The sequence below is a fragment of the Glandiceps talaboti genome, chromosome 13 (assembly GCF_964340395.1).
Source record: "Glandiceps talaboti chromosome 13, keGlaTala1.1, whole genome shotgun sequence".
Classification (NCBI taxonomy): Eukaryota; Metazoa; Hemichordata; class Enteropneusta; family Spengelidae; genus Glandiceps; species Glandiceps talaboti.
Genome location: NC_135561.1, coordinates 19090049 through 19113378, shown reverse-complemented (window position 1 = coordinate 19113378; position 23330 = coordinate 19090049). Strand labels below are relative to the sequence as shown.

At 37.2% G+C, this 23330-nt stretch overlaps 1 protein-coding gene across 1 annotated transcript; it reads right to left on the bottom strand.

The window, feature by feature from the left end:
* Positions 1-6876: 6876 nt before the first annotated feature.
* Positions 6877-22759, bottom strand: LOC144444380 (uncharacterized). Its single transcript, XM_078133793.1, has 7 exons — positions 22680-22759; positions 14721-14959; positions 13654-13931; positions 9710-10010; positions 9270-9426; positions 7404-7860; positions 6877-7094 (listed from the first exon to the last, which is right to left on the bottom strand). The coding sequence occupies exons 2-7, from the start codon at positions 14888-14890 to the stop codon at positions 6877-6879; spliced, it is 1581 nt and encodes a 526-aa protein (XP_077989919.1). The 5' UTR covers positions 14891-14959; positions 22680-22759.
* Positions 22760-23330: the final 571 nt, after the last annotated feature.

Below are 23330 nucleotides of genomic sequence, written 5' to 3'. Positions count from 1 at the left end.
CAGAATCTGCAATTGGTTTTACCAAAGATGTATAGGATTGGAGTATTTACGAGTTTACATGATGATCTTTGACATTTTGGAAGGGACGAGACTTTAGATCTGGTAAGGAAGAGATTCTTCTGGCCTAGGATGTTTCAGGATATCACAAATAATGTAGAGAGATGTATGCGATGTATATGTAGAAAGGCATCTGGTAGTGTTCTGAGGGCGCCATTGGTCAATATTAATTCACATCTCAACCTATGGAAATGATTTGTGTTGATGTTTTGCATATTCCAACTCCAGACAGGGGTTTTAGTAATATCCTGGTGATGACTGATCATTTTACTAGTTATGCAATGGCAGTGCCAACAAAAAATCAGTTAGCCCGCACTACAGCTAAAGTGTTGTTTGAACATATGGTATTACATTATGGATTTCCAGACCATTTGCATAGTGACCAAGGTCGAAACTTTGAGTCTGCAACGATTCAGGAGTTGTGTCGTATTGCAAATGTTAGAAAGACCAGAACCACACCTTACCATCCTCAGGGTAATGGTAAGTGTGAAAGGTTTAATCAAACATTGCTTCAGATGTTAGGTACGATGTATGAGGATAAAAAGACTACATGGTCTTCATATGCACCAGCTATGGTTCATGCATATAATACTACAAAGTGTGAAAGCACTGGGTATTCTCCCTTTTTCCTCATGTTTGGAAGGGAACCAAGGTTACCGGTCGATTTAGTAACAGCCACTGATCAGTGTAACAAAGATTCTGTCAGAAGTGTTTCAGATTATGTCAGAAAACTAGGTGACAAATTGAACTATGCTTACAAATCTGCATCAGAGAAATCCGAAAGGGCTGGAAATAGACACAAGGTGTTATATGATAGGAAAGTAAGGGAAGCTATCATACAACCTGGGGATGTTGTTTTAGTAAAAAATGTAGCACCTCAATCAAATTACAAATTAGCTGATAAATGGAAAGAAGGCCCGTATATTGTTCTATCTCAACCAACCAGTGATATTCCGGTGTATGTCGTTCAGAAAAAGGGGGGTAAAAGTAGGAAACGTACCCTGCATAGAAACCTACTCCTCCCTTTACCTGAATATAGTACTGAAGTAGATGAGAAACCCATGTCTAGACTAGCTCATAGACAAAGTAAGAAAGTGGAAGAGATAATTAATTCATCCAGTTCAAATGACGAGGGGAAGGAAGAATGTCCCTTTATGATCCAAGTAAATGCACTAAATCCTTGTGCACCTGAATATATCCCCTTGCATAAGAGAGAGTTTGTGGATCGCATTCATAATATTTCCCATGATATTTCACATGACACGCATGACACGTATTTCACCTCCAGAAACGACACTTCACATGATTCACTAGAAACAGAAAATACATTAAGTTTGACTGATAGGACGAATGAATCAGAAGTAGGTTTAAGACGGTCTACAAGACACAGAAAACCTCCAGATAAATTTGTACCGGGTGAATGGTCCCGAAATTTAGTTCAACATGTCCAGCAGCTTAAACTATACTTCACTTTAGAAATTTAATGTCAATTTATTTGAGAGAGAGAGAAATACTTTTCAATTTTTTGTTAAATTTAATCGTTATTTGCCATTTAGTAGAGTTAAGTTTGTGCTGTGATGTTAATAGATCACTCAAAAGAACTCCCTAAGACAACAAAGATTGGTAAATTTGAATTGTAAATTTTTCTTTACGTCTAGCCAGAATGTACATGCATGTACGAAGTAGTCTAAATGACGAGGACGCCATTTCCTCAAGCGGGGGAGTATGTCACAGTTACGATTTACCGTTAAGTGTTTTGTTATTCAGTGTTAGGTTTTTGTTTTAGTTATGTAACTTTCTGTCCTTGTACTTATGTAAATTTCTTTACCTTCATGAATTTCATTAGATAGTCAAATAGTTTTAGACAGGTGTACCGTGTCAGGTATAAAAAGCCCAATGCACAGGTCACCGGTACATTCATTTTTGTGTAGCCAGCAAGGCAACAACCTACCTATATCATTTCACTTCATACTTCAGGTTAGTTATATTCTCTTTTTCCTTGTTTCCTGGTTTTGTGACATTCATTTTTTGTGTAGCCAGCAAGGCAACAACCTACCTGTATCATTTCACTTCGTACTTCAGCTCCTGTCCTTTCCATTATGTGTGTGTGTGTAATAAAGGTTATTTGAGTTTACAACTGCATCAACTGGTATGATATTTGGAGTGTGGGGCGCGGCAAACGTGACAGCCGGGAGTACAAGATAGATGCCATCCGGACAACACACGCCTCCTACGTCGGCGTGTATTAACCCGGACGGCATTTATTACATACATACATACATACATACATACATACATACATACATACATACATTAGATAATCTATATACTCAACAGACAATGGGGTAGCGTGCACAAGGTCGATGTGCACCTCGCTCCAGCAAAAACCTCAAATTTTCCATTATCAACAAACGCTTTCTACAATTGCAACCATTTGAAAACAATTATGAAGTGTCAGGATTGTGGTAACTCGAGAGCTAAGCTGTCCCAGGGCGACCTGCATCTCTGCAAGTCATGTAAACTTCATCGCTTTCCAACAGCAAGTTCAAGTGCAGTCAAGATGGCCGATACTACTACTGACAATGACAATCACGTGCCTGAGAAATCACAACTTGACACTATACAGGCGACATTGCTTACGCTCACCGCTAAAGTCGACAAGCTTACTGTAATGGAAAACAACATTTGTGAACTCCAGAAGTCCATTACCTATGTGAGTAACTCTTTTGATGACTTCGCAAAGCAACTGCAAAGTCTACGAAATTAAAACAAAGTTTTGAAAGACAAACTAGCTAACACAACAAAGGAAGTCAACGAACTACATCAATACACCAGAAGAAACACCTTAGAAATATCAGGTATACCTGAGGATGGAAATGAAGACACAGATAATATCGTGGTTAAAGTAGCTGAGATCGCCGGTGTCAATGTTTCGCCTGATGATATTGATATATCACATCGTCTTCCTCAAAGACCTAGCCGGCAAAGTAATGGCCAGCGTAAACCAGCCACAATCATCGTCAAGTTCGTTCGTCGTTCCCTCCGAAATAAACTGTATTCATCAAGAAAAAACCTTAAAGGCAAGACTACCCGTAACATTGGCGTCACAAGCAACAATCGTATTTACATCAACGAGAACTTAACACCAACTAATAAGCAACTCTTCTTCCAGGTAAATCAGCTACGCAACGAAAAACACTGGAAATTCATTTGGACGCACAATGGCAAAATCTACGTGCGGAAAAATGTCGGCGACCCAGCAATCATCGTAGCAACTGTAAGAGATCTCGATCGTATCGTCTAACTAAATATACTCGTATTACATGTATTTCTTTATTGAATACAATATCATCAGACTTGTCTCATTGAAGATATTCAAAGTATTGGGTAACTATTTTTCGATTACTTATTCTCTAAGTATGTCAGCCATTTCATGATGAACGAAGAAGTCATAGTCAAATACAGCTGCAAGTCTTGCACAGTCAACCAGTTCAATTCTGATAGAAATCTTTTACACAGTTCATGTTCTTTCCTACATTGCAATGTCAGATCCCTTACAAAAAACTTCGATAGCTTTGTTAACTTTCTAAGCATGTTAGATCAAAATTTTCTTTTTATAGCTCTGACGGAAACATGGTTACATCCCAATTCAAATTGCTGTCTTTATGATTTGCCTTCCTATACTTTCGTTACTTGTAATCGTGAAGCCTCACAAGGTGGTGGAGTCGCTCTGTATTTTCACAACTCGTTGTCCTTCTCTCGCATCAACACATGTAAAATTAATCACTGCGAATCCATCTTTGGGGAAACTATGATCAACAACAAAAAGATTGTTATAGGCGTTATCTACAGAAGACCCAACACACCTTTTAATGAATTCATTGACAGTTTAGAACCATGCCTTGATCAGGTGTCAGTGAACGGGCGTGATTGTATTCTCCTTGGCGATATGAATATTGACACATCTTTAGATAGCCCACCCGTTACTCATTACAATACTCTCCTGAATACATACAATATGACACAATTAATTAACACCCCTACCAGAGTTACTAACACCTCACACACGGTAATAGATCACCTGGTGACAAATATTACTGACCACTTTATTGAGTCCGGTACAATTGAAACAGACATTTCAGACCACTATCCAATTTTCGGCATTATTAAAAGTCTGCATCACGTTTTTGAAAACGTTACCAAAACACACACCTACGATTTCAGGAATTACAACAAAGAGGCCTTTTTAACTGACCTAAGCAATGTATCCTGGCAACCAGTCCACATGTGCGAAGATCCGTCTGAAGCATACAATATTTTTAATGATTTATTTCATACTGTTATCAGAAGACATCTTCGAATAAAAACATTTACAAGAACACAAAAGTCAATTAAAAGACCCTGGATCACAAAGGGCTTATTTACATCCATCCATACATACAAAACATAAAAAACTTTTCTCGAAAATGAAAAATCACCCAAGGAATAACCAAATTAAAAATAGGTATACTAGGTACAGGAATACATTGACGAAGCTCCTTAGGTTGGCTAAGAAAAACTACTACACCAATAAAATTTCAAATGCCTCTGGCAACACCAACAAAACTTGGCTTATTATTAAAGAGATGTTGAACAAAACACATACCAAATGTACTCCCGATAAATTAACTACAAACAACCCTGGAAACACATGCTTAACAGATACAAGAGATATTGCTCAAGAATTCAATAATTATTTCACTGGTATTGGGTCCAATCTTGTTCAAAAGATTACAAGCAACAAAGACTTTAGACAATACCTGGATGGGAACTACCTCAACTCCTTTTTCTTTCACCCCGTGTCTGAAGAAGACGTCCTTGGAGAAATATTCAAGCTTGATCCCCGCAAAGCTACCGGTCAGGATACAATTAATCCCCTCTTAGTTATACACGCTGCTCACATTATTGCATGCCCTCTCACACATATAATTAACTGTTCTCTCAACAATGGTATTTTTCCAAGTCTACTTAAGATTGCCAAGGTAATACCTATTTATAAAAAAAGGTTCGCCATGCGATGTTGGCAATTATCGCCCCATTTCAATTTTGCCCGTAATCAGTAAAGTGTTTGAATCTATTGTCAATCATCAACTTGTTAAATATCTTGAAAAATACAACATCCTCATCAAAACTCAGTTTGGTTTCAGGAAAAAACACAGTACTAAGCTTGCCCTGATCACTGGTATTGCTAATAAGCTGGACAATGGTTATCTGACATGTGGTATTTTCATTGATTTGCCGAAAGCCTTTGACACAATAGACCATAGTATTCTTCTACAGAAACTGAGTCACTATGGTGTCAGAGGCTTGCCTTTACTTTGGTTTAAAAGTTATCTCTCCCAGCGTAAGCAGTGTGTCTGTATAAATAATGTTACCTCGCCATATAGCGAAATACAATGTGGAGTACCACAAGGCTCAATTTTAGGCCCCCTACTCTTTCTGATTTACATCAATGATATTGTGAACGCTACTGATGCATTTGAATTTCGATTATTTGCCGACGACACAAACTTGTTTCAATTTATCAACAATCCCTCAAATATAATTCAGCTTGATCAGCTCCATTTCGACTTCAGGAAAGTCTGTGACTGGTGCGACGCCAATAGGCTAACTATCAGTGTAGAAAAAACTAATTTCATGATTATTAAGACTTCGCAAAGATTGGTGAAAACGGAGGGAAGTCTGGGCATTAATCGCTCACAAATTTCACAAGTAACGTCAACCAATTATCTTGGCGTGTGTTTAGATCAAAATATGCTTTGGACATCACACATTGAAAAAGTTAGGAAAGCAATTTCTCCAATTATTGGCATAATTTCCAAAATTCGCTATTACGTACCTAAATCTACTCTTCTTCTGCTGTATAACTCTATGATCTTGCCCCATATCTCATATTGTATAGAGATATGGGGCAATACATACAATACATTTCTCAAGCCTATCTTAAACCTTCAAAAGAAAGTTATTTGCTTTATAACTTTTTCAAATATTGATGCTCCCTCCTCCCCTCTTTTTCAGCAACTAGGAATTCTAAATGTCCACCAGCAATGCAAATTTAATACTTCTTTATTTATTTTTGATTTGAGGGCCGGTCACTTCCCGCAAACAGTTAACGACTATTTCAACACACCACCAAATACGTATCACACTCGGAATACAACGAGAGATTACTTTTACATTCCAAAAGTAAATCTTACTCTGACGAAACACAATTTTCAGTATGCAGCTGCAAAACATTGGAACTCCTTACCTGAAGAATTGAAAAAAATACAATCCAGGACTACTTTTAAATCTCAGTTAAAACAGTATTTGTTACAAAATTAATTCAGCTTTTTCTACCTTACATTGCATTTAATGCCAGTTGTTATATATTTTTTGATGAGAACGCGTTTTGTTTTGTTTGTTTGTTTTTGTTTTAATTTCAAATTTGTTTTTTGTTTTTGCTTTGATTATTTTGTTTAATCAATTGTAGTATGGGCCACAAACTTGACTAGTTTGTTTCAAACTATTTTTGTGGTCCAGCCATAAACTCTGTATTCATCCATCAGTTTATGTGTAATATTTATTCCACTGTCTTTTTTTACTTTCTCTCTTGTTATGTTGATATGATTTTGAGTTTGTGGCAAATAAAATACTATATTTATAATAATTCATAAAGTACTGTAAAAAACCCAAACCTTTTCAGTAAACCGTAACAAATCACAATGACATTTACATTGAATGATTCACACTAAAGCAATGTAGGATGAAAAATAATATGCTACACCTATTGCAAGGAAACTAAGCTAAACAGTCTCGTAAAGTGACAATTGTATGAGGTGAAACCTCGAAAAGGTAGTCAAGCAAAAACACCAAAATCATATAGCTGTCTGGAAAATCTGAATCTAAACTTAAAATTCCACCCTTGAGAGCAAGCGATTCATGAATTAATTCCAATGCTTTTGGGGTTCTCTCAACATCCCGAAACTTGAAGTACGAGTGTGAAGTAAGAATACCATCTGGAAAAATAGAAGGAAAAGTATATATGATTTAGCATCACGTATACACTAATTTTTGAGGAAAGCTGTTGATTGAATATTTAAGGATATCAAATACATTTGCTATATCATCAAATTCAAGTTATACAAAAGAACATTTCCACTTAAAAATGTGTCTTGCCTACTAAGTCGATAGTAATGTTACCTGTCATATTTTGATGACACAAACACAGTTGAAGATGCAAAACAAAAGAGCGTGAGATTTTGCCATTGATGGCGCTCTTCTGTATATTAGAGGGGAGTCAAGCAACAACTGTACATGTCACATACCTTTTCGTGGCGGAAAGGTGAATGTACTGTCTATAATCCTAAGTTGTCTTTTTTGCGTCACTCGTGAGACATCTGGATTGATTCCGCTTGGAAATATATATGCCGCTGTCACTCCAATCTCAGCCAATCTCACTTGAGCACTTACTACATCCATTTGCAACATGTTGTTATTTTGCAATTCCCAGTATTGTTTAGGCCATCGACTTCCCGCACGAATTCCAATTTCGTGATTTTCACTCCAACTCCTAACAAGGTTGAAGTTTTGTTCGACAAAGTCACCGTACAAAAACAAGATAAGTGGTGTTTTCTTAGCATAGGCTTCAATTGTGCTGATTAATCGTTTTGCTCGTTTTGCATTCATCCCAACTTCGATGACGATAGCGACTTTTGTTGTGTTGTTTACGGCTGTGCATGTCTCTGATACTTTGAACACTGATCCGGGAGTGTCGTCTGGAATCTGTAAATAACAATTATGCCATATACAATAACTTGAGGAATATATAGACGTTATTCCACAATCGTTCAGCTAAGGAAAATACTCGTGAATTAAGGGGCCTTTGTCACTATTCGTCTAGGGACTCGTAGTGACGGCCCTTAGGTCACGAGTATTTTCCGGCTGAATAAAGAAAAATATTGGAGAATAACGGGGAAAGTGAGGGACCGGCCAGTTTCTGCGGCCTGGGGTGGGGGTGGGGATTGGTGAATTTTTGCATCAGGACAACGAAAAGTCACTGACCCCCTATCTGGAAAACGGAAAACGGGCTGACCTCCGATCCTATCACTTAATTCTAAAACATAGTGACACCCACCCCCCTGATATATCATATTTCCATGACAGGTATTGATCGTGACTCAGAGTGGACTGCGTGACTAAATAATTGATAAGATAGCATCATATTAAATTAGCGACTACACAGGCTAAATATTGAAAGAAGAATTTAATAGCATCTTGAGTGTAAAATGTAGGGGAAAGTTTAAGATGAGAATATTTAGACCTCTCATGGGTCCCAGGGGGTCCCCCCGAGAAGCTCTGGTTTTTTTTACCCTTGAAGTCAATCTGTAGGGTATTCAAACCCTTTTTGGGCAATAATTTCCAAGCTTTACAAAAAAGCACCAACATCGTAATTAGCAACTACATAGGGTTGAATTTTTTGATAGTTTTATAGCATTTATCCAGACAGGGCGTGCTGGAGGCAAAAACTACTGCGCGCTTGCTCCCAACAGTATATAAAGAGAAAGTCACCGAAAATCAATACATACTTGCAAACTATCGCCACTTTCTGCTCAGTTTACTGTCAAACTCAAAAAATGCTACCAGAACCCGAAAGTTATCTCTATATACTGTTGGGAGCTAGCGCGCAGTGGTTTTTGCATCCAGCACGCGCTACGTTGGAACGCAGATATATGCTTTAATCAGCTGTGTAACAATACACATCAATTTACTATGCTTCGTGTACATTCAGTATGACCAAAAAAAAAGCGTCACTGAGGATGTCTATTAAGCCTGTGGTTGCCTTGATATCCTTGAGAAAACTGTTTTATTCGAAACGTTGGATTGCATTTATTAATTCGGACTCTATCACTCGTTTCTTATGCATTTCTCTACATACATACATACATACATACATACATACATACATACACACATACACACATACATACATACATACATACATACATACATACATACTCACATACATACATACATACTCACATACATACATACATACATACATACATACATACATACATACATACATACATACAGAACGCCACTATCATAGATTTCGTTCAATGAGCTTTGCGCGCGCGTGTGTGTGTGCGTATGCGTGTGAGGATGTGTGTGTGTGTGGTATAAATTCTTACCCGAATATTCAACATGAGGTCAAAATCAGCAAATGACTTGGTTTCACCAGCCCATGTGATTTGATGTGCTCCTCTGGAGTTCAAATCATCACGGAGTTTATCCTTTTGATACTGTGTGTACTTAGTAGGTGCCCAATCATGAAATTCACCATAGAACCTAGATTGGTAATAAAAAAGAGAGAGAGAGCATATTTTGAGTCTCTAAACTTGAATAGAATGTCGAAGTCGTTATAATGTTTACCTTCCGTGAGAAAGATGTGTGTGTGTGTGTGTGTGTGTGTGTGTGGTGGGGGGGGGGGCTGTCTGTATATATCAATCCATAATAATTCATAGCACAATTTGGCCAAACTATAGTATTGACAATTTGCAATGCACACTTTTTTTAGTGTAATCGTCGTCCAAAATTTTTAGTAGAAACATTTAATAACAATAAAACTTACTTGTCTATCCAGTCAAACGTATCGTCAGCAAGCATTTTCATCAATATTTCGTATTCAGCGCCCTCTACGTCAAGTTTGAGTATAACGTAGTCTTGTTTTCTTGTGTTATCCCGTATCCATTGTGATAAGTCCACAGTTCCAATCTCAACTTGACGGGAGAATTTCCTCAAACCACCATTACCATCGTCATTTTTTTTCTCATTTTGATAGGCAAAGAAAGTGCCACCTCCCCATTGCATATCCTTGTTATTATTAGTTTTTCCTGGAAACCAGGGCCCTTCCAGATATGCCGTCATATTCCCTACAATGTTGAACAAAAGACATGGAAAATACAGTACAATATTACTAAGGGAAAAAGACGTCTAGCGCCTTAAAATGACTTCTCTTCACCGATGTGTGGGATTTGGTGTGCACCGCTGGAATTCAAATCATTATCTAATGGTAAAGTATATTTCAACAAAATTATTGATGTTTAGTTATCTAATCTAATCTAATCTAATCTAATGTAATCTAATCTAATCTTCTTATATAGCGCATTCCATATAACTATCACTATGCGCTTTACAAAAACAGACTCAAGCAAAAGTCTTATTGAAGAAATAGGTCTTAAGACCTGGTTTAGATGCCTGGAATGTAGTGACACTCTGCAGATACGTATACGATGGCAAAGCATTCCACAAGTGTGGGGCACAAATTGAGAATGCTCTGTCACCATAATAAGCAGTATTGCTGAGTGGTTGGCGTAAGTAATGTTCGTTCCGTGAGTTACTGCGTCACGACTGGAGCTGCGACGGGTAAGTAACAGACTAAGATAGCCAGGTGCAAAACCACGAAGTACTTTGAATGTTTGGCAGAGAATTTTAAATTCTGCACGCTGTTGTACTGGTAGCCTGTGTAACACTTTGAGAAAAGGAGTAATTATTATTATTATTATTTTATTTCTTGTAAGAAAACGCGCTACACATGCGTCTCAGCGCGTTGTACAGACTGAAGTTTAAAAAAATTGCAGTAAAGTAAAGAAAATAACAGCACACAAAAAGGGACTAAGTGTAAAACTGGCCGATTAAAATAATTCACAATGTATAAAAACCGACAAGTTAAAATCAATCACTTAAAATGTTGTCTAAAAAGATATGTCTTTAAACTACGTTTAAAAATGTCAACAGTCATTACATTTCTCATTTCAAATGGAAGTGAATTCCACAGAGAGGGTGAGCACACCGAAAAAGCCCTCTGGCCATAGGATCTATTGAAATTGCCACGTGGTTTGACTGATAATAAGAGTAGCTTTTCAGCGGAGCGAAGATTTCGTGTTGGAACATAAATGCTAATTAAATCTGACAGGTAAATGGTGCTACATGATTGATTATCTTGAAAGTGATCAGTAGGATTTTGAAATTAATCCTAGCCTCAACTGGGAGCCAATGCAAGTCATAGAGTATAGGAGTAATGTGGTCGAATTTTCGTGTACAACTGACAAGACGGGCTGCAGCATTCTGGAGTGACTGCAGACGATCTATCTGGTATTTTGGAATTCCATACAATAGACTATTGCAGTAATCGAGTCGGGATGTCACAAATGCATGTATTAATTTCTCTGTACAGGCTTTGTCTAACAGTTTGCGAATTTTTCCAATCTTGTATAACGAAAAGTAACCATTCTTGCAAATGTGACTAATCTGATCAGACATGGAGCCGTCCCTACGGAGAGTAACACCGAGATTACGGACTGAGGTAGATGGTGCGATGTCTAGCCCGCCAATTTTCAGGCTGGTCAGTTCTACTACGTTGGTTTTTAACCGTGACGAGAACTGGATCACCTCAGTTTTGTCATTGTTGAGGACTAACATATTTGATCTCATCCAGCTGCGAATGTCATCGATGCACGTTTCAACATCAGGTAGAATGTCAGCTGGCTTATTGCAGATTGTGTAAATCTCTGAGTCGTCTGCATACATCATGGATCATGTAGTCAAGGCCATGTCCAATGATGACATCATGTAGAGGAGCTGTATACAATGTGAATAGGATCGGACCTAGAACTGACCCTTGTGGGACACCGTACTTTATATGCGAAGTAGAAGACGCTGTAGAGGTCACTTTGACACGTTGATGGCGATTGAGAAGATATGATTTAAACCAGGCTAGAGCTGTCCCGGTGACACCAAAACGAAACTCCAGTCTATTTAACAAAATGCTATGGTCGATTGTGTCAAAAGCTGCTGACAGATCCAACATGATAAGAACGACATCCTTCTTGTTATTTAAGGCCACCATGATGTCATTATGGACTCGTAAAAGGGCCGTTTCGGTACTATGATTAGCCCGATATGCACTTTGGCACTTAGTGTAAAGCTCAAACTTAGTTAGATGATCATGTACTTGCTGTGCGACAATTTTCTCTAGGACTTTCGATAGAAAAGGCAGATTAGATACTGGTCTATAATTTTTATGTGGTTATACTTCTCTCTAATATCTAAACAAGCTGCAGAATTCTGAATCATTTGAAGTTTCCGAATCTCATGCTGGGAGGCCAAACAGTAAACTATTGTTACGGATGACAGAATACAACTTTTTAATATTCGCTAAGTTTTGATGTTTTGCAAGGTCACCGTGAACTCTCAGCTGTCATGAATTAATACTTAGAACAAATGTTTGCATTTCGCGAATAGTATTCTTCTTAGATGATAACATTAAGTTATTATAAGATCAACAGTATCGAATAATGACTGATTACAGACAGTTGGAAGAACAATGACGTGATCACATTGTTTAGCTAGTTTTCATATTTGTCAATATTATTTGCATTGAATTAAGGCGACGGCAACACTCCCGTTTTTATTCAGTTATGGTGCTGATTATATTATCACCCAATCATTTGAGCATTGTATATTTTATGTCTATAAGAATTTAATGGAATAATAAATTACGGATTCATTCTTTGGAAGTTGGAGCAGAAGGCAACAGCTAGGCCTACACTAGAGCTTACATCTGCTCAGTGGCCACTTCTAAATGATCCAGGTTAACAATGAACATTGTGTGTAGTTTGAGCTAATTCCCTTCAAGTCCAAGTCGATCCTGTGTACGGAGAGAGAGAGAGAGAGAGAGAGAGAGAGAGAGAGAGAGAGAGAGACATTGGAGGAGGGTTACGTTAACATTAGATGTCTCCCCCTCAATTTGTTACACTATTACAATAATCAAGACGTGAAGTGACAAAAGCGTGAATAAGTTTCTCTGTGGAATTTTGATCAAGCAAATTCCTGATTTTACCAATCTTCCAGAGAGCATATGGAGCTGATTTACACAAATTAGCCACATGGGCTGACATGGATAATTACGAACACTATTAGAGGGGTGTTTATCGACATCGCCAATCTGTACATTACAGGGAGGGACAGGGTCTTCACCAGCAAACTTGGAGGAAAAGTGTATCACCTCTGTTTTCCCATCATTGAGAGCAAGCATATTTTCTTGTATCCAAACCCGGATTTCATCAATACATGACACAATTTGACAATGGGAACCTGGTCACCCTCACAAGTTATGTAGTTCAATTTGTCGTATTAGGTCTACATATTTGCATTTTTGTGTCTTCATCGCTCGTACACGTACGTGTACGTATGTATGTATCATGCATTTAGTTCCTACCACATCGCCAGCATATACCGCCATTGTTGATTGTCATGTTTTCCACACGTTCTGTGTCAGTATTACATTTTTATTTGTAGACAATGACGTGCATTTGTTTACATTTATGAGTGTATATCACAAAAAGACATAATAACACAGCTTTCGCAGCAAGATCAGTTGTAATTTAGTCTACAGTGCATTCAAAGTATTCTTTAGTGCAAGAATGAAGCAGGAAGTAGGTAATATCGCCCTTCCACGCAAACAGGCACTGGCGTAGTGTTAATATATCAAACAAACAAAAATAAATACCTTACCTCTTTTGCTTGATACACCTTCAGGGATATGTGCAAAAGTCTTCCCGTCTGAAGTAAAAGGTGCGAAATATGGTTTGAGCTGGGGATCAATCTCGAATGAATGGATAATGAAGTCATACGCTCCTGGATACGTATCTCTGAATAATGTTACCGACGACGCCATATTGGCTCCGCAGTCCAAGAAATACTTCTTGGGTGAATCAAGATCTTTGGATTTATTTTCAGCAGTATTGATTTTTAATGGCTGGTCTTTGTTGCCAGTTTCACCGCTTCCAAACCTGGAAAAAGATAAATTATAAAGTTGGACTTGACTACATGGGAGTTTGCACAATACGACATATTTTTGTTATTGTGGTGGTATTTGAATGGAGCTAAAAAGAACCTTATACACTATTACATGCCATGATCAATCTGACTAAAATCCGATGTAGTAGTGTACAAGGCGTGATTTGTTTTTGGCTGTAACGTTTACTGACGGTTGTTCTCATGTGAGCGCCCCCAACGACAATTAACGTAACAGCCAAAACGAAATCGCGCCGTACACGCCACATCATTTTTAACCAAAATAAACTATTTTAGTGTACTATTAGTGATGAAATATGGCTTCTATGACATTAAAATTGTCTTTAGGCATTTTTACAAAAAAATATTTCATTGTAGAGATTTCCTCAACATTATACATATGAACAATTATATTATCAGAACTTTTATAGGATATTGCTAAATATCAGGTTTGAATTCAGTCAATACAAGTGGTAGATTACAAGGATATCGCTGGTATATCTTTGTAATATGCAGCAAAATTACGCCCTCAAAACGTATTGTGAACAATATTCTTTGTAGCTTCTATGAATGTGTGTACCCAATTGTAGAGTGAACCAAATGTTAACTTGGGAAATAGCTATAGCCTTTAAGAGATTCCATTCTATATCAGTGAGTGAGTTATATTCAGACATGTAAATGTGACTCTTTTTGGAGTACATATATCCCAAAGGCGGATTCGATACTTTAAAAAACTTGTCAACGCTCCTCGCATTATTTCATGTATGTCATCATATGTTACCTACCGTGCACCAAATCTTGTTAAAGCTGGGTGGGTTTCGAAATATTGACATTGACAATTACAGTCATGTTTCAGGAAATCCTTACTGCCAATCATAGAACTGATAAAACCAAGCGTGAAAGATAAGATGAGTAGAAATGTCTGCAGGATAGTTGAACGACCATTAGCTGTCATCTTTGTTGGTGGATGGACACAGATTCCAAGACTCAAATTGGATACAAGATCTTCTGTCTGAACCGGATTCTGGGAACAAATAGAACGTTCAAGTTTAGGTCAAGGAAGGTCTCCAAAGATAGCACGCATCTGATAATATAGGGTAAACATTTGAATGGAGTCTTTACATACATTTTTGACTACAAATATGGCTGCCATTCAGTAAAAGTGATATGAGCTCCAAAAAAAAAAATACTTGTGTATAGTTCTTTTTTTTTCAATATTACTTGTAAACATGATTTAAAAGAAATTGGCAATATGTAAATACTACAATGTTTCTGTAATAGGTAAAAATTGGCTTGATTTTGATAATTCACCTTGAAGGTCAAAGTCTTAGGTCAATATCTCAAATGATATCTTGTAATAATACTACTACTAATAATAATACTAATAATAATAACATAAATTTATATAGCGGCTAAAATCCACAGAGACAGTGATCAGAGCCGCTTAAAATACAAAACACTCATAAAAAGTACAAAAACTAAAACGGCGACATCTAAAAGAATGCAAGATTAAAAAGATCAGCATACGTTTAAAAACATTACAATTATTACAATGACGGATTTGGAGAGGGAGAGCATTCCATAAAACTGGCGAAGCAACACTGAAAGCCCTGTCACCATGTTTTTTGTCTGGGCTGTAATGGTACTAAGTTTAAAAGGGTCAGCAGAATGTAGACTACGCCCCGGGACATAGAGACTGACTAACTCACTAATGGAGGACCTGAACCATGAAGACATTTAAAAGTGATGACTAAGATCTTTTAAATAATACGTTCATGACGTACTGGCAACCAATGTAATTCCTGTAGAAGTGGCGTGGTATGAAAATGACGTTTCAAACGTGTAATAATTCTGGCGGCAACATTTTGCACATGTTGAATGCGATTTATAGAGTACTGAGGTATAAGTATACCCTGTAACAATGAATTGCACGAATCAATGCGAGAGGAAACAAGCGAATGAACTTGTTGTTCAGTGGCAGACCTAGAGAGACATTTACGAATTCGAACAAGAGCAATCCAGCGAATATTAAACATGGAAGAACGACAAATCTGACTGACATGAGGCTTCATTGTGAGATAAGAATCAAGGATGGCTCCAAGGCTCTGTGTCTGACACTGGTCAGAAATCAACGCATCACCAATACGAATATTTTGTGTGCCATTGTAAGCAGGGTCATAATTTCCAGAAAAAATAACAAATTCTGTTTTATCGTCATTAAGGCAATGGAAAATTGAAGACATCCAAGCTCTGATATCGGAAATACATGCTTCCAGATTTCTAACTGTATAATCGTAATTTGTAGGGGGGGGGGGGGCGACAAGTACAAACCATGGCAAGCAAGCACATCGCCCAAATGAGATGTCTAAATATTAAACTAAATCCGACCAATTACTGAACCTTGAGGTCACCTGTATCAAGAGGGTAATATGGTGATTGAGCAGAGTTTATGATTACAGTTTGTCTACGATCAGAAAGATAATATTTAAACCACCTCAATGCATTACCAGAGATACCTATCTAGACGATCACACAAGCGAGTTAACAAATTAAGCTTGTGATTAACTGTATCAAAAGCAGCGGAAAGATCTAATAAATCTTATAGTATCTGATAGTATTTGAGTTATGCAACAAATATTCATTTTAAACTACAAATATGGTCGCCATGTGGTCAAATTAGCATATGAGCCGTCAGATGACAAAAGGGACCTTAAGGGTCAAATTTTCAATTTTGAGTTTTTACTGGATTCAGATACTTGACCATCTCAGCTTTCATATGAGTGGTGCCATTCACCAAGGTCAGGGTTAATTTATGGAGAAATACTCATTTGAATATTTGCATGAATTAGTGTTAATTTGCATATATGCACATATGAATAGCATTAATGAACACCAGTAGTATCATGTTGAATGACTGGAATTGTGTATGCATATACATTAAATTAGCCAAGAAACACAAAGAACAGTTGCTAAGCATATGTTTGAAGTATTGGCACGACAACCAAAAGGTGGTTGTTGCCATGGCAACCGATCTTTTAGGGATTCTTACCAAGGATATAATACCATACTACACTATTGTAGTGGTGAGTCAGTTTGAAAACAATAACACATTCAAATAACATATACATTAACTTTATTATTTGACATGTTGTGATTCACAAACATACATATGATTACAAGTTGACTTGTTGCCATGGTTATGTCCTTTGCAATATTACCTAATTCTAACCACTGGACTAGGTTATATACTTTCTACTGTAGATAAAAACTTATCAAACGTCAACATTCAGATAGAGTATCAAGTATCAATGACTGGCCTTCAGGTAAGTTAAACGTAATGTTACTATAGCAACACTTTTTTGTTGCCATGACAACAGAATATCTACACTTTGTGCTGATGTTGGATACCTATATGCAATTTTTAACTCTCTACATTGGCTGGCGGGAGGGGGGGGCATGGTTAAGAATGTGAAACTGGTAAATGAAAATAGCAACTACCATAAAACTTAATTCATATTATATAATCAAGCATAACCATGTATATTTATATGTAAGACAAACACATGTTTTCAAAGATATGCTAATATTAGTCACATTATCTTATTAAATATTCAGAATGGTCACCAGAGTTAGAAGTCATATTTTTTTATTCCTTCACTAAACTACTAAGTATGTACATTGTACACCCTGATGTTTGGTGTTGATAATCTCAAAGTCTCAGTGTGACTCCGACAATATAATGTCTACTATCAAGGTTGATGTAGTAACTTGGGAACCAATATCTACTATCAAGGTTGATGTAGTAACTTGGGAACCAATATTTACTATCAAGGTTGAATTAGTAACTTGGGAACCAATATCTACTATCAAGGTTGATGTAGTAACTTGGGAACCAATATCTACTATCAAGGTTGATGTAGTAACTTGGGAACCAATGTCTACTATCAAGGTTGATGTAGTAACTTGGGAACCAATGTCTATTATCAAGGTTGATATAGTAACTTGGGAACCAAGTTGTATAGTATATCATATCACAAATATACTATAATGTTAATCAATATGGATTAAAAATAACACCTTACATTATAAATAATTTTAAAACTCCAATTGATGTTCAAAAGTCTGTAGTGCTAGTATTAGTAAATTTTAATTTAAATTATCTGTTGATATCATTACAGATTTCTGTCGTTAACTTTGGGGAATGAACAAACTACCTATTCACTTGGTCGAGTGTAATTTATTTGTTTGCATCTCTAGAACTGCTTGTCTACTGATCATAGGAAAATAACTAAAAATGAATATCAAATAACATGATATATAATACTCCAGCTATAATTCTTGATTACAATAAAGTTTTATGAAATTATGACTTTAAAGTGGAATTCAACACAAACTTTCTTGTATTCAATTTTGTCAGCAATGGCCAAAAGTAGTGCAACTAGCTTTTTTACTACAGTTCATTCAGTGTTTAATATCTAAATTGTAAGACTGCATTATCACAGTCATAAATATTGACAACAAACACAGATAAGTTAAATAAAGACTCCAAAATACACTGGCTGCTTAAAGGAAGATATCCTGTCAACAGTTACATATTGCCTTTCTACACTTCACAGTGATGTGATTCAATTACTGTAGTTAATCCTGCAAATCACAAACCAAATATACTAGTACTGCTGAAGTATAATATTGTGCATCTTTTCTCTCATTAAAGTTCACAAGTCCATCTTGTTTTACCTTGTTTCCATTGTTTGTAAATGTCACATTAAAAAAAAAAAAAAAGTTTCAATTCGACTAAAATGTTTCAAATTACTGTTGTATCCTGTCTTCATCATTTTGAACCGTACATCTATATGATGAACCAAAGCTGCAGTATACATGCTGATATTGATAACTGCAATGGCCAAAACAAAGACTGTCATTGGATAAATGGAGAACAATGTCTGGACTTCACAACACGATTCAATTCAATATTACAATTATTATCATATATACTTATGAGTAACACATGAATTATCCTATATACTATACGAGTAACATGAATTAATTGATACTCATACATTAGCTAGAGATGCTTCAAATTCACCAGTACTACATACATATACCATGTCTGGAGAAATAGGACAGCATTTATGTTGGTCTGGGGCACACAATGTCTCTATTTACTGGCGCAACATGCTCTCTGATGGTTTTGTACAGGTAAGTTTGACGTTCACGTGTCATTCCAGCTGGTTGGATCACTGGTGGTAGTTCCTGTCTGCAGAACCGAGTATCTGGCTGTCGAAGTACTTTGAACTCCTTCTCTGTTGAGGTGAGTGATTCACGCACAAACACGCTACCTGGGTGATCATATGTAAAGCAGAAATGGTGATATTTCCTTACCCCAGGAACAGGTTTGAAGAAGCGATGCAGGTATGTAATCCAATCCCGCCACTCATAGTGTGGATGACCAGTAGTACTGTTCTTGAACAATTGGGCAATGTTTGGACTGCAAGACTGATTCACTGTGGATGCTAGCTCCTGTACAGTATCAATATTGGACCTTCTATATTTCTGTTTTATAAGACCAAAGAAACCATCAACAGTGCATCTGGTGTGTCCACTCATCATGAAATTTAATTGAATTGAGTTGTGTAGTCATGTCATCACTCTCCAGGCTAAGTATGCAATGACAGTCTTATTTTTGTTCTGACCACTGCAGTTATCAACATGCATAGAACATCTTTGTTCTCCAAAGCTGTACTGTTCAAAGTGATGGTGAAGACAGGATACAACAGTGTTAGGACCATGACTTTTTGTGCCATTTTCACCTACGGTTTCCTGTTCACTGATTAGATAATTAACTTGTCTTGGCAGACCTTCAATACATATGCCAAATAACTGAACTTTCAATGGTGTTTTAAAAAACATTGGCCCAACCTGCCTTACTCTATGAGGGAGAAAGAAAAGACATTTTGGGCAAAATCAAAGTGTAATGAACTGAAATTTAATCATTACTATGGTTCAATTGCCAAATCATACTCAATTGGTAAATCATAATCGATCAGTTCTTCTTTAGCTGCATTGATACATTCTCTATAGTATGCTCTGCCTGATTTAGCTTCATTGATGTGTGTTGTCAGGTCACAGCATGCATTCAACTTTTCTTCTTCAGTGCGTGAATTGAACACTTTTTCTCGAAAGTCCTCACATCTCTGACAAACATCAGATTTCGGATTTGCGAATTGCACATGTGGACAAATCTGATGCCATACAAGTCGAAAGCTGTCATATCCAAATGGTCTCAGCTGGGCTTCATCACAAGCTGTACAGTACAGGCCATGCATTGTTTTATAATTTTCAAATGCTGGTAAATGTACTGGTGGTTTGTTATCTGTACCTCTTGGGGCTGCTGGCTGTGGAAGTCCATGATCTTCAGCATACCGAAGAATAAATTCAACACAGTGTTTAACTTGTTCGTATGTTAAGGCATGCTTTGGATGTTTACCAGTGTTTCCATGAATGCGTGGGACTGGACCATTTTGTCTCATATGTGCTTTTATGGTGTTCAAATACTTCAAAGTAATGTTGTGTAAAAATAAAAATGTTGACCTCAATTTCATGAACAGCTAAGTGACCTCAGAAAATCTACTTCCGAATTCCCAGGTCAAGTGACTCGATCGCGATGAATGTACATCGCGCTGGTGACACGACAATATAAGGTAATACGAGAGCATTCAAGACTAGAAATGTTACACGGCACGGCAGACTACTCAAAATGCAGTATTATTTGTATGCGAGGAGATCAAATGTGCGGCGCCGTCACATACCCACATTGTTGTTGGTTCTACCATGGAAGTAGAACCCCGTTCTACTTCCATGGTTCTACACATGCATTACGTTGTGTCACTTTTGAAGAAAATTTCTAACAGCTATCGCGTCGTCCCTGCTGTCCCAAAGTAATCCTTAAAAAGAAATAAAATTTACTCAGTCCTGAATTTATTTGTCTCTTTCTTTTTGCTCAAAAGCCAGGGTTTAGCACACATAATTTACGGAGCTGTGGTGCATGCTCGTAATAGCCGCTTATAGCGTACGTGGATCTAAGTTTATCTGCTCTCTGCATAGCGTCCGGGCATACACCGTTTACTTATCGTGGTTTGCGACCCTGTCGTATCATAATCACAGTTTAGACTATTAAAAGTACAAACATCTATTCAGAGTTATAATTGTATTGGCTGAATTTCATTTCTCCGGGTTGATTGCTCGAAAGTTAGAGCGTAATTACCGATGTGTTTACACTACTGTACAAAACACGCGGCATGTGTGGATCATGGCGTCCGGGGATGGCTTATGCACCCGTCCGTGCAAGTCACTTGAGGATTTACAACCCAGCCATCCCACAATCGCAATCAATATACTAGTAGTACAAATACATACATTTACTTACAGTTATAAATTTTATTTGTCTCATTTCTCACTCAAAGGCCAGAATATAATATTAGTACATGATACAATTTACCGATTGACAGCATTACAAGTGTTACGACGCTGAATTAGGCGGCTGCAATGTATTGACCCGTGTTCAGCGGTAAACTCAAACTCGCCCGGTTAGCAATCAGAGAGGTACCGATTTCACGAAACAGTGCTCTGTAAAAGAAGAAACTCACAAAGACACAAATATTACTTTTGTGTTGAATGACTTATACGATTTGCAGCATGGGGAACTATTTACTTCAGCTCCAGTCAATTACAGTCAAACATCAGAGTTCTTCTGAGTATTTTCAGCTCAGCTAATAGTTTCTCTAAAACCCGCTGGCATCGCTATCAAGTCCAGTCGCCAACTAACTTAGTCTGCGGAGGAGCGAATTCCAAAGCTACTTCAATCGCATACGTCATCAACATTTTATTTAAAACAGTGTTCATTCCGTAATACAAATATGGTTAACAAACAAATTGTTTACAACAAAAGATTATCTCTTAACCTTATTTAGTAAATGTTTATTAATATAATTAATTCAGCTCAGCAATAGCCAGTTTATTGACCTGCTCCAAATAATTCTACCTAAACAGCTGTTGATTCAATTGGGACACAATTTATCACTCTAAGATGACATGTGACCTCTACTCATTAGGATAGAATAACATTACTTGACCCGGCTCTGTCTCATTAATCAATGTGACCTTATCACTTGTGTCTTTTGTCAACTGTGGAATTATCAAATCATAAATGTTTATTTTGTGACTCGTAACACAAGCATATGCGGTGTACACGTAACTTGACTATATATATGTTGTGCCTAGCATGATACGCGTTACACCGTCCCTGTGCACCACCGCGGTACCGACTGTCCATAGAAAATACAGGTAAAGATTTACGATCCTGCTGCTTACTGTCTCATATTTACAATTAATAAAACTACACAAACATTTATTCACGGTTACGAATTTATTTCCTCTCGAAAGCCATAGTTTGTTACATCACGTAATTCACCGATTTTTGGGGATAAATGCTTTGTATAAAACATACCTGTTGACGATTTATGAACCTGCTGCTGCCCCAGCAAACATTGGTCAGTTCAGTTACCAATGTCGTGGATTCATGCATCCGTACTTGAACAGGTATGTGCTTGTAGGGGATTCAATAGTAACGGTTACTCCGATATGTGTCGGCCAACATTTGCATACTAATTTTGTCCAAAAATCCGTTGATGTTTAAATGTCGATTCTAGGCATTTCACCTTGTTGAACATTCAAAACTAACTCACCTGATCAATCCCTTGTATTGTAAGCAATTACAAGATGTCACCTAGTTGCACATTCGGTCTATCGGCTTCTGTGTTGTGTGTCACATGTCCTGAGCGTCAACTGAGTTCTGCGCTTGCGCGGGTAAGTACTTTTATAGCAGCAACACTTCAGAACGTAAGGGTGAGGTTTTTTTTTTTGGTTTTTTGTTTTTTTTGTTTCTCATCTCCAATGGAATAGTCAGGCGGGTCGGGCGGGCGAAATAAAAAAAAAGGGGGGCAAGAAAAAAATAAATATTTTTTTCAGTTCTATTCTCTGTCCTTTCTGTCCTGTTAGTCTCTATACAACTTCATTTCTCTTCTCTTTATTGAATTCCTTGTTACAAGTCTCTTTCCTTCATTTTAGCAAGGTTGACAAGTCTGTAGAACAACTTTGTAAGAAGATGATTAAATACTTATCATCCTGATGGGTATATATCTGTAGCCATGAACTATTGTGTGATTTTATCAGGAGTACTAATACATTCGTCCTATTAATCAAAGTGGCATTGCCATCGCTAACAATGTTTTCAAGTTATCCAATTTGAACTTTAGTATGTCACTTTTTGAAATACTTGCGTGATTGTCATCAGTGTGCTAGATGAATTTTCATTTATATAAACCATTACTTCTATG

Excerpts from the sequence above, each read along its gene's own strand:
- LOC144444380 (XM_078133793.1), bottom strand. The coding sequence starts at position 14,890 with ATGACAGCTAATGGTCGTTCAACTATCCTGCAGACATTTCTACTCATC. Across the intron at positions 13,932-14,720 it reads TTAACAAGATTTGGTGCACG|GTTTGGAAGCGGTGAAACTG; the intron begins GTAGGTAACATA and ends ATCTTTTTCCAG. Across the intron at positions 7,095-7,403 it reads CACCTTTCCGCCACGAAAAG|ATGGTATTCTTACTTCACAC; the intron begins GTATGTGACATG and ends CTATTTTTCCAG.